The 13192-nt window shown below is 33.6% G+C and overlaps 1 protein-coding gene across 20 annotated transcripts in view; it reads right to left on the bottom strand.

The window, feature by feature from the left end:
- Positions 1–13192, bottom strand: part of ANKS1B (ankyrin repeat and sterile alpha motif domain containing 1B) — a 1270775-nt gene that overhangs the window by 926074 nt on the left and 331509 nt on the right. For all 20 annotated transcript variants that reach the window (XM_012469266.3, XM_012469273.3, XM_012469264.3 and 17 more), the window contains exon 9: positions 3989–4132. In XM_012469266.3, coding sequence (XP_012324689.1) covers positions 3989–4132 — 144 coding nt within the window. The remainder of the gene's footprint in view (positions 1–3988; positions 4133–13192) is intronic.

The raw sequence follows: 13192 nt of genomic DNA, 5'->3' as shown, positions 1-13192 counted from the left end.
TCATGTTTCTCATGACCACTATGCTTTAAATATAAAATATATTTGATACATGTTTGTTGGATCCAATTAAGGGCTATAAATGTGAAATATAATTTATTCCAATCCAAAATATCTGGGGATATAAAATTTTACATAGCACTGTACTAATTGTAAAGATCTCAAAGACTCCTGCAAATATTGTAAGGAAGCAGTTTTTCAGTAGATCCTCACAGTGCTTATGGCTTAATGATTTTTAATGACCTCCAAAAATGCTTCAGACCTGAAAAAATGGCTTCAAAATGTAAAAAGCATTTCATGTTAGCTGTTCTAGCTTTGCAAATTTCAAGGTTACATTAATGAGAAATCACATCTAATCATAAAATAAATCACCTTTTGGCAAATAATTTCAAATGAAAACCTTTTTAAAATAAAACAGTTATTGTTATTAAACAACCATATTGCAAACTCTTAACAGAGACCAACTTTATCTTTGTATTCAAGGACGGTCAGCATGCTTACCACATTGTAGTCCCTTGATAATCACAGAAGGGATAATTATTAAAAGCATTGCACATTTTGTACTTTTTTCTAAATCTTCAATCTGACTCAATCTCTTTAAATTGTATATTCCTTTGGTAAATATTTCAATCTGCTTCTGATTACAAATCCTGATACTCATTACCATCAGATCCTGTTCCTAGGTCACAGTTTTCTTGAAATTCTAAAACAATACATATCCTGTTACCTCACCTCTTTTAATCAAAATTTAAGAGATAATTTAGATAACAGATATTTATAATAACAGAAAAAGTTTAAAAATTACCATTTGTGAATGGTTGAGAATGGTTGAATCCTAGGTAATAAACTAAAAATACAGATGAATTCAAAATGTCATAAATTGTGTGTGTGTATGTATATATGTGTGTATATATATACACATATATCTACATATATACACATGTATACACACACATACATATATGTATAGACACATATGCACACAAATATACTATATATTATATATACATAAAATATGCTATATATAGGATATTTTTTAATTGCAAAACTATAAAAATTATTTAATATATGTTGCAATTAAAATGTATATATAAACATGTTACATATGTACACAAAACATGTTTATATGTATACACACACACACACGCAAATACAAATGCTAAAGGACAGTCCATAAACAATAATATTCACAGACACACACACACATTCTTAAGAATTTATAGTGAGAGGCTGAGCACAGTGGGAACCGAGTTGGGCGAATCACTTGAGGCCAGGAGTTTGAGACAATATTGGCCAATACTGTGAAACACCGTCTCTACTAAAAATACAAACATTAGCCAAGCGTAGTGGCAGAACCCAGTAATCTAGCTACTCAGGAGGCTGAGGCAGGATAATCGCTCGAACCCGGGGGGCAGAGGTTGCAGTGATCCAAGATCATACCACTGCACTCCAGCCTGGGCAACAGAGCGAGACTGTGAAAAAAAAAAGAAAAGAAAAGAATTTATAGTCTTACTGCTGGTTTGTTAGATTACTTAGAGTAAAAAAAATGCATCTCAAGTACATTTATAGATTTAATGCAGTAATAATTAAAATCCCAATAGAGATACTTTTAAAATTCAACAAAGTAATTATAAAAAACAGATTTTATAAAGCAAGCAATCAAGTCAGCTACTAGTTTTAATATAATAATGAATAATATCAATACTGAGTCATGTGGTTTAAAAAATAGAAGGCAGAAATAAACAAGCCTTTATGATAAAATATGAGAGGAATATGAGTTATTGTTCAATGGAAAGTTCAAGGAAAACTAGATATCAACAAGCAAAAAAATAATATAGAGCCATATTTGAAATTTATGTTAAAAGGAATTCTAGATAAGCTGAATTAAACAAAAAATAGGACTGAGAGGCTTAATCAATTGGATAGTTTTTTTTTAATTACATGATGCACTTGTACACATACAAATTAAGACAAAAAGAAAAGCTGCAGACTGGGAAAGATTTTGTGTTAAATGTAACTAGCACATGTGAGGAACTGATAAAGTTATTGAACAATATCAGTCTTCACCAAGAAAATGGCCAAAGGGAAAAAATCTAATATTAAAAATTATACACCAAACGCAAGTTACTACCAAGCCTACTAAAATAATAAAATTAAATTTAGAAAAAAAGTATATGTTAGTAAGGTGGTAGAAAATCAGATATAATCATATTACTGACAGCTTTTGATTCGCAGTCATCTGGCTATTATAGTAAATACCCTAATACTTTATTTTATTCCAAGAATTCTTTTTAAGATATAAGGTAATTTTAAAATATATTTTTACAAACACAGTTTTATGAGGGAAAAAATAGGTTAAAACATTCAATTATTCATAAACTGCTAAGCAGATAAAAGTATGCTAATAAAATATAACTTATGCTTATTAATTTTCTTTCCCTTTACCCATATAGATATGAGATTTAAAAAATTGTATGTGAAAACTTTAAGTGAAGCATAACATCCTAGAATATACACATTTGTTCATTGAGATCCATTCAACTATTATTTCATTCCAATTATTTTTTTGTTTGTTTTTTTTGTTTTATATCCATCAGTTTGCTTGATAAAGAAGACATTTCTTTTTTTCTTTTTTGAGACAGGTTCTTACTCTATCATCCAGGCTGGAATGCAGTGACATGATCACAGCTCACTGCAGCCTCAATCTCCTGGGTTCAAGTGATCTTCCCAGCTCAGCCTCCTGAGTAACTAGGACTACAGGTGTGCACCAACACACCTGGCTAATTTTTGTATGTTTTGTAGAGAAAAGATATCACTATGTTGCTCAGGCTGGTCTTACAGTCCTGGGCTCAAGCAATCCGCCCATGTCGGCCTCCCAGAGTGCTGGGATTACAGGCATGAGACACCACATCCAACCCATTCTTCTGATTTGTCAGCAACTATGCGTTAGACTGCAGAAGCTGAGCATCAAAAGGTTGAATCTCTACCTTTATGGAACTCACAGTTTAGTATATATTGATAACAATTCTGTAAAGATTACAGCAAACTGTCTTAAAGTCCTATGAAGAGATTTTCTAAGTACTATATACTGATTTGAATATCCTATTTTGCTTCCTACAATAAATTAATATTGAAATTTGAGTGGCTATGGTCAAATTATGATACAGACATATGGAAAACATAATGGTTCCTTAGACACAATTGTTTCATATTTGTTGTGACAGAAGAGATATAACACTTTTCTAGATAAGTACTGTGAATCATTTTCTGTCCTGAACTGTTTTTTCCATCCACATTCTATGTAGTTAACCTTTTAACATTATACTCTTTCATATTCAGTTCTTTATTATACAGAGATATTTTCCCTATGTCTTCAAATTTCCTATCTCTAGAATATTTTAGCCACTTCTGAAACTCCTCTAAGAATGTATGGTTCACAACACACAACAGGAATCTGAAGATGATATTATAGAATTAAAGTAGACTTAATGATAGTGAAAGGACTTCAAACTAAATGGTCAATAGTTTAGTGTTCTGGTTTCATTTTTGGATTTTATTCCAAAACTTTCAGTGGTATATATTCACATTATTCTACAATGTTCCACTGAGAAAAAAAATAATCACTGGCTATGCTTTTAAAGAGCAATAATACGTTTCCTTGTAACTACATCTGTAGATAACTTTTAATTACTTTTTAAAAATAGCATTCTTTAAAATGATGTATTTCTGGATTCTAAATATTAAAACCTCATAAAAAAGACAACTTTTCTGCATTATAACCAAACTAAACAATACTAAATTTTTAAATAAATTACGTCTCCGCATATGCACACATATGCACAGCAAGTTATATGCACATTTTACTTGACACTTTGAGAAAAACCACAAAGTGAACGAGATACTAATTAGATTTTCGAAGGGGAGGGAGATATCTTAAAAACACAGGCAACCATTTTTGACTTATCGTACCTTAATAAAAGCAAACTTTTACCTGTGCAAGCATGGGGAAGCCAAGATTCCTACATCCATTACACGGAGTTAATGCTTCCCAAAGTCCTGATGGCCCACACGTGTTTTCAACATCATCCTCCTCTTCCACTTCTCCTGGTGACAAATTTATTGTAGATGAGGTTCTCTGAAATTAAATTTATATCATACCAATATATTATATCGATGATATTTAGATAGCTTAACATCAATTAATTCTATAAGTGACATATAGTACATCTTGGCAAACAGGTCAGCTTACTTCTAGCCATAGTTACATGGCTATGCCCTGTGACTGAGCCAAAAATATGTATAGTTCAATTTAAGTTAAAAGTGAAAAAACTGGGTGTGAAAGGCTTACAAAATAATATATGAAGTTCATAATGAAGACTAGAACACGATAATGATCTAATAAAATATTTGAAAAGCAACAAATGAGAAAAATCTTACGGTTTATCAAGAATTTAGGTTTAGACATAAAATTAAGGAAAAATGCAGTCAGGGCACTAACAGGAAAATATTTTATTGAAACAGGAATTTCTGAAAACACTGTTTTTTCAGCATGCCACTGAAACAAAACTTCATGAAATTTTATATCATTCATATAACAGGGGTAACAGTTTTAAAATTCATAATGAGACTTCCATATTGAGCACATATATTTTCCTTCAAATCTCACTAAAATGATGGTAGAACATTTATAAAAATGTTTACATCATAAAAATAAGGATGACAGGAGAGATGAACAGAAAATATTAAGAAAAGTTTTGGATAATATTGGGTAACAGATGGGTAAGTATTAACTGACTTAGCAAATATGAGAACACTGAAAGCAAACTACCTTCCTGTGGAAAGAGTAGGAGGGACTGGCTACCTGCGAAGGTATAGATGTAGGTGGGGCAGACACTGAATGAAACTCAGTGTCAGAAAGAATTAGACCCCTGGACCCATTTCCTTTTCACCCAGCCAGAAAACTAAATCTTCACCACTAGCAAGAAATTAGAGGATTATTTTTCTGGAGAAGTTGAAGCAAAAGGATTATGAATTCTAAGAATACAGATACACTGAATCTCCAAAAACAAGAAAATTAATATCTATATAGTAATGAAGATTCATAACCTGCCAGTGATATTTGTGTTAGGCAACATGGCAGCAAAGTTTATATTCCCCAGATAAACAACTAGAATACTCCTCTTTGTAGAAACAGACCTCCCAAGAAAAAAAAAATCTATAAATAAGCAGGAAAGTGGTGGGATCTATGTATTAATCTCTACTGTGAAGCCAACCTCTCGACAAGCATCACTAATGAGAATTATATATTTGAGAAAAGTCCCTAAAACACCAAAATAAATATAGAGAAAAAAGTTATAAATAGTATCCTCAGAGAGAAAATATGATAGCCATGAAACAAGAACAGAAAGTTACAAAATACATATAAGAGTTAGAAAATCTGAGAAAATTTCCCAAAAGATGAACCGAATTTAAAAGTGGAGAAAACAAGGGGTCAAACCAAAACCTGTAACATCTGAACAACAGGAGTTCAAAAAATTAGGGGTAAAGATGGGGGAGTCAAAGAAATAAAGCAAGAAAATTTATAGAAACTGAAGAAAAACTCATATTCTAAGAGCTTGCTAAATACTTAGCAGACTGAATATGTTTTAAAAAACAAGATGTAGATGCATAAATAAAAAGAAATAAAATAAATTGTCAAAAGGTCCTCTGAATGTAGTATTCAGCACAACACTGATAGATCACAATTACTAAAGCAAGTAAATATATTCCACATGCTGGATTGTAAATAGCATCCCCCCAAAAAAAAACTGTTGCTTTTAAAAATAGAATATAAGATTTTATTTTTCCTATTTAAAAGAATTTGTTTTCTGCATTCACACTTTAACTTTCCCTCAATCACTTGTCAGTAACTAAGAAATAATGAAATTTAGTAATCCCCCAATCAGTCACTATCTGTAAAATAAGATAATAATAACTGTTAGACTGAGAACTTACTATGTGACCTGGAGTATCACTGCCCTGTTCATCTGTCAATTATTTCAATTCACACAACAGCCATTTGAGGCAAATATTTTTCCTCTCACTTTATAAATGAGGAAACTAAGGCACAGAGAGGTCAAGTAAAACCCATGGTCATGAAGCTGGCATGTGGCAGAAAAAGGATTCTAACGCAGACTAAGGGGCTGCAAAGCCTACTCTCCCCATACCTACTCTCCCCTCACCAGTATGTTCTGTGATCTCTCCTTTGGCACAATACCCTATAAAAAAACAATGTACTGGAAAAACACTGATATAAACAAATGCAGTTTAAATAAAAGAGGTATATTTGGTGAATATGTTTCTGTTACATTAGTATACTCCTGAGAGCATTTTCCCATTTGTGACAGGGAGTGGAAATTACTGCAACTTGATACACAGCAGCCCATGCTTTCATAAATACACACTTCTCAAATCAATAATAGAAGGTGATTACACAGGGATTTTTGATCCTACAGATTCTTTGAGTAAAAAAAAAAATCTTGGGAAGTTTAAAATCTTAATCTGAAAGAGCATATACATATATTTAATAAAGCTGTTCACAGGAATAAATAAAATGATCAAAAAGGCATCTCCTTTACCAACTCAAGATCGCTAACAGTTTGATCATCAACAGTTTATAGATGTGGCACATACTATAAACCACCACATATTTGGCCAAGAATTATCAACATTTTAGATTAATCTATTCTTCTCCATTTTGTTAATGGTGCTACAATGATTTAATCTAATCACACAGGGAACTTCCTCTATCACTTTCTCCTCCAAAAAAAAAAAAAATTTGTTTCCCTTCTCTGCTCATAAAGCTCCAACTATTTCCCATTTCATAACAAATGATATTCAAATTCCTTAATCTGTCTTCAAGGTTCCATAGTCAAACGAATTTTTAGCCCTTTTACTTTTCCACTATACTCACCTCAGATTATAACCAAGTGGAATTGTTTACTCTTGCCTAATCATGCCCTATGCTTTTATTCTTTCTTTCACCTTACTTGTCTGCAGAGCATATTGCAGTGATTAAGGGTTTGGGTTCTAAAATTAGACAGTACTGGATTCAAGTTCCAACTACCCCCTCAATAGCTGTACGATTTTCAGCAGGCAAGACCACTGTCAGCCTCGTTTGGTTTGTCTACACAATGGAAAACAATATAGTAGAACCCCTCTCACAAAGCCGTGAGACTTTCCTGATGACTAAGTGAGTGAATAAATATAAAGTGCCTGACACAAACCACTTCAGTAAGTATTAACTATCATGTTTATTATTTTCTTATAATCCCACTGGTTCAAAATAGAGCTCAGATTTCATCCCTCATATAAAATTTTCAGATTTCCCACAAACACGTGAGATGTCAGATTCTTCTGCTTGTCTCTAGCTCTTTGTGCAAGTGTTTGCAATATGGTATTTCACATACACCTTGAGTTGAAAGATGGGATAGTGGCACAAAGCATTGGCTTTTAACTCAAACAGATATACATTTAAATTCTAGCTCTACCACTTCCAAGCTTTGTGACTTTGAGCAAATCACATAATCTTATTAATCCTTAGTTTCCCTATCTGCAAAAATAGTGTAATAATTTCTATTTTCAGGGCTGAAGATAAAATTAATTGCTTGACAGAGATTGGCACATAAAAAACCAATATATACTGCTATTTTTTTTACTCTAAAAGAGTTGTGTGGACACACAGTGTGCTTGTGCAAATATAGTACACAGACGCACATAAGTGTGGCCTATTTGCTCTCATTATTTCTCAATGTTATTTGAAAGAAAACATTGCCTTATTCACATTATGTCTCCTATAATGTGTTGTGCATAATGAAACAATAAATATTTATTGAATGAATCACTGAATAAATGAGCTTCAAATTATCATTTTCATTTGACTACCTACAAAATTTTACTAATATTAAGGGGTATGTATAATTTTATCACAAATATTAAGATTGCCATTTTAGTTTTATTTTATATTAACCATTACCAGTAGCTTTAGCAGAAATGAAGAAACTTATCAGTGGTTTAGCACTGCCCCCTAAAGACAGTATATAAATTGGCTGTGTAAAACCATAATTTTTAACTTCACTTCTTTACAATTAAAGATTTGAAGGAAAAGGTTTATCAAACTGCATATAATTTTCAATTATATATGAGAAGAAGCCACCTGAATACACTTAATCTCAGATGGTTTCCTTTATTCCAAATGCCGTTCAAACATTTTACTGGAGATCCAACTGTATTCCTGAAGTTCCGGAAAAATTTGAAAATTCTTTTATGAAAAATAGACCTAAATCTATATAGTTTGAACCCATTAGCTTTCTTGGTTATTATATGGTAATAAAGACTGGACCAATTCTATATTGTTGCAAACTGAAAAACAGTCAGAATAAAATACTATGGGGAGACAAACTTGAGCTCAATCAAAGGAAAACACTTTTGTGAAAACATTGAAGAAATGAGATTTCCCTGTGAGGCTGTGTGTGTGTGTGTGTGTGTGTGTGTGTGTGTGTGTAAATTATATGACAAGTATATATAACAGTGCTTCCTAATTTATAAAACGCTTTAAAATATAGAATAGCCCAATAAAATAGAGTAAGAATCATCCATATTTTACAAGTGACAAATTGATGCTCAAAATGTTACACGATTTGCAAGATCATCCTACAAATGAATCCAGATTATAATCCAAGTCCTCTAGTTCTAGGTCCTATTGTCTTTCTCCCACATTATGGAAGCCACCTCCTTAATTACAAGAACTCTTCAAGGGGACAACTGATGTTCAAGATTGTCAATGCAAAGGGACAAGGGAAAAAGGCAGAATCCAGGAAGGAGGCAATATCAGAAATGGAGTTCAAAGCAAAAGGCAACAATCTGGAATGAGTTAGCAATCTGAACTACTTCACAGCACTGGCACAGGCCTTTTTGTCTTTGTTTTCTAAAGTAAACTTGCTTTATCAATTTTTCATGAAATTTAAAGTAATACATGCTTATTATAAAACAAATCATTCAAAATACAAATTATAAATGAGAGAGTGACGCTTTCCTAGCCTCAGTCCCAATGCCTACACCTCAGTTCAGTAGGTGTACCGCCAGACTTCGTAATACTCTACTTGTCTCATGACTTTCTCAGGATAAATTCATAAATGAGCAACTATGTACACCAAAGAGTATGCCAACCTTAACCTTTTTTTTTTTTTTTTTTTGTGAGATGGAGTCTCAGTCTGTTACCCAGCCTGCAGTGTAGTGGTGCGATCTTGGCTCACTGCAACCTCCACCTCTTGGTTTCAAGTGATTCTTCTGCCGCAGCCTCCCAGGTAGCTGGGATTACAGGTGCCTGCCACCACAACTGGCTAATTTTTTGTATATTTTTTAGTAGAGACAGGATTTCGCCATGTTGGTCAAGCTGGTCTTGAACTCCTGACTTCAGGTGATCCACCTTCCTCGGCCTCCCAATGTGCTGAGATTACAGGTGTGGGCCACCGTGCCCAGCCTAAACTTCCTAAGTATTGCCAACATTATCTTTAACCTCTTCTCTACTATGATCAAATAAATATTCTTTCATATGAGAATGTGATCGTTTTCTTTTTTCTTAAAACCTTCAATAGCTTTTCATTATTCTTCTGATAAAATTCAAAATTCTTATTTTGAATAAGAATTATTCAAAATAATTCTTATTATTTTGCATAGCCAAAAGGCTATGCATGTCTGCCCCTATCTGCCTATGTATACAACCACTAATCTGGCAGGCCAGGTCTCACTAACAGCTGAACAGGCAAGCTTCCATGACAACTGTTTCAGCACTGATTGAGTGGTTAAGTTAGATATTTAAAGCTGATAGAGGCAGTGCCCTTATAGAAAAGCTGGAATGTAACAAAAGCCCACCAAGAGTTTTGCCTAGGCCTTTCCAGGGCCTTGAAGAATGATGAAATAACAAAGGAATTCTTAACAGAACCCGTTTAGGATTAAACAAGTGTTATTGGGGGTCTGAAGGAACTCCCCACACCTCCACAAACAAGTTTTACTGGAGTCTAAAGGAAATCCCAAATCTTCCTAATTTAGCAGGAGACAAGATAAGGGTAATCACTCCAGCACCTGGACCCATTTAGATTAAGTAAATTACTGTCCTCAGGAAGGTCTTCAGGACTCAGACCTTAGTTATAGATGAGAAGAAGTTAATCAATTACGTATTTAGATGAACGCACACTTACACGTAGACATACAGCTTAGAAGGCATATAAGCTCTGGAAAACTTTGTAATTTTGAGTTGGTCTGGCAACATTTTCCCAGCCTTCTCCCTGTACCCGGTTACAGAATTAAACTCTCTTCTTCCCCAGTTTGTCTGCATCTTGTTATTGGACTGTGAGAATAAGCAGCCCGACCCTCGCTTTGGTCAGGGAAGACTAACACTATTCCTCCCCTTTGCCCATGATGTTTAAACATACGGCGCTTCCCTCTTTCCCTCAAGTATACCAAACTTCCTCTTGCCTTTTACCTTACCTTACCTTAATACGTGGTTTTCTCTGGCAAAGACTATTAGTCATCTCCCAAAATACATTCTCCCCTGATCCTTTTGTCTTTAGTAACACCTTCCTTTCTTGTATAGTACTAAGACTCCAATTTTTAGCTGGGCACATGTCTTCTTTGAATAAATGCCACATTTTCCAGTGTCTGTTGCAGCTAGGTGTGACCACATGGCTAAGTCATAACTATGGGATATAAGAAGTGGAGAGGTGTGCCCTTCTTTCTCCCCTTCCTCTTCCTGCTAATTGAATGCTAATGAAATAGCCGGAGCTGGAGCATTAGTCATGTGCCATGAAGTGTCATTGGAACTAGAGGACCTGCACAATGGAACAACAAAATAGAGAATCCTGGGTTCCTCATAGAGGTGATCCCTACCAGCCTTGGACTGCCTAGCTCTAAGCTTTGGAAGTGGAAATAAAATAAACTCTTTCTTTTAAAGCCATTATTATTTTAGATTTTTTTGTTACTTGCTATTGTGTCAAATCCTAACAAATAAATTCCTTTGCTTGTCTCATCAGGATTAATCTTACAAGTGCTTTAGGTATAAATATAATTCACTTCCTTTGGAAGACCTTCTTGATGCTCCCGTCAAGATTAATTTCCTTTCTTACATGCATTAACAGTATCCTGCTTTTTTATAGCAATTATCACAATGATAATTTTATAGTCACTGTGTGACTTTGGTTCAGTATCTCCTATCCTTAGTCCATAAAAGTTGCATGATTGTAGAGATGCCTGTTAGGTTAGCTACCAATGCCTGATACTTGGCTAGTATATTGAAGAACAGTTCATTACATATGTGTCGAAAATGAATGAAGGGTAAATGAATGAATGAATTCCGGCTTGCCCTTATGGACGTTTTATTAGTATAAACATTTTCACTAGTTCTAAGAGGAATCAATTTAACTATAACCCAGATTTTAGTGTCCTTTGTTCTTTAACTCTATTTGCTCCCACTGTGTTCATCCCATATTCAAAGTAATATAGAACTCAGCATCTATTTGATTTCATGAAAGAACACATTTATGCCAACCATTGGGGCACAATTTATATTTTACCACAAACTCTATAGTGGAGGCGAATGGGCTTTAAATTGCAAAGCTTAACTCCTACTCCTCCCCTATCAATGTTTTTCTCCTTACAGTGATAATTGGGTAGAAGGGTGCTTTTCATCTCCTCTTCCACCAAGACGAATAGAATTCTTGGTGTCTATTTCTTCCTACAGATTGTTTTTATTAGCTATTTAAATTCTTCTCCTCTTTATTATGCAGACCAATTTCACACTAGGATACATCTTATCTGCAAACTTGCATAGCCAATCTCATTACACAGGAGACCTTACATGAGAACTATTATTGTGTCAATTTAAAAGGCAACAACTATGTAATAGCATGATATATCATATTTTCCTTTTTACAGTCTTTTAAAATTGGAGATCTAAGGGCTTAGTGGGGCACTAAGAAGAAGAAACTGCAAGGTGTTAAGCTGGTTTAGTTATGCCAAAGCTGTGACAGTATTAATGATCAAATAGATGATAGGTCAGTGATTACATTACTCAAAAAGGAACAGATTCAATCATCTTAAATTTAGTCCTGGGAGAGAGATCTCATGCCACAGTTGAATATATTAGCAATGATCGGAGAACCTATTGTCAAATATGTTTCTATAAGCTTTTTAACACTAAACGCCTGTTTAAAATGTTCCGAAAATTACCTTGCAGGGCTACCCTACACTTTCTTTTCCCCACAACCATTTGTTCCATGTAAGTAAAATTCACAAAAGCTGAAATATTTAAGCCTGCTGAAAAATAAAATTTCTCTCAGATTAATTTGGAGTTAGCTGTGAATCCTGTACTGCATTTATATCTGCAAGGAAAAGAAAAGAAGGAGAAAAACAAGTCTTGATGCCAATGAGTACACTGAGTACACCTCTTAGTATCCACACTCCAAAATGACGTTACTGTGTTTGGTGATATTTTAAACTTGAGGATTTGCCAGTGCCAAATGTATTTCACATTTACTGAAGGATAGAATTGCTATTAAAGAAATTGTTTTAGTTGCAAGAATTATTGAAGAATAAAGTAAGGAAAGTCTTTCTCTTTTTAGTAGTACATGAGACATTACAATTCCTCTAAAACACTTACTTCCAACAGATTATGTTCTCACCTGCTGTTTATACATCTGACCTCCTTTGCATAACATCAGGAAACTTCAAAAAAGAACACTTTTTTTTTGCTATTCTACTTATATACAATCAATCAGAATGTTTTTATTATCTCTCAAAACTTTTGTTCACTTATCTGACCCTGACGCAATTAATATTATTATTGCAATATTAGAAAGAGGTAAGTCTAAACTGATGCCAAGTTTATGCACAATAGGTAGAAGCTAATTTCAAAAAAATGTAAAGTCATCTTTTTCAACAAGATAGTACAGAAGGCAAAATGTTTAACTTTGGGAAAACCATCCTTCATGACAGATCATTTTATATGAAAAAATACCATTTTCCTAAAAGTTTACTTCGTTTTAAAATAAAATTCATTAAAGTATTATTTATATATATAACAGGCACCCATTTTAAATGTACATACCTGTGCATTCACCACCACAATCAAGATACAGAACATTTCTATCAACACAGATGG

Source organism: Aotus nancymaae, unplaced genomic scaffold, assembly GCF_030222135.1.
Source record: "Aotus nancymaae isolate 86718 unplaced genomic scaffold, 86718_ANA_hifiasm-v0.15.2.pri h1tg000016l, whole genome shotgun sequence".
NCBI classification, from domain to species: domain Eukaryota; kingdom Metazoa; phylum Chordata; class Mammalia; order Primates; family Aotidae; genus Aotus; species Aotus nancymaae.
The sequence above is the reverse complement of the archived record's forward strand: the minus strand, read 5'-3'. Positions and strand labels throughout refer to the sequence as shown.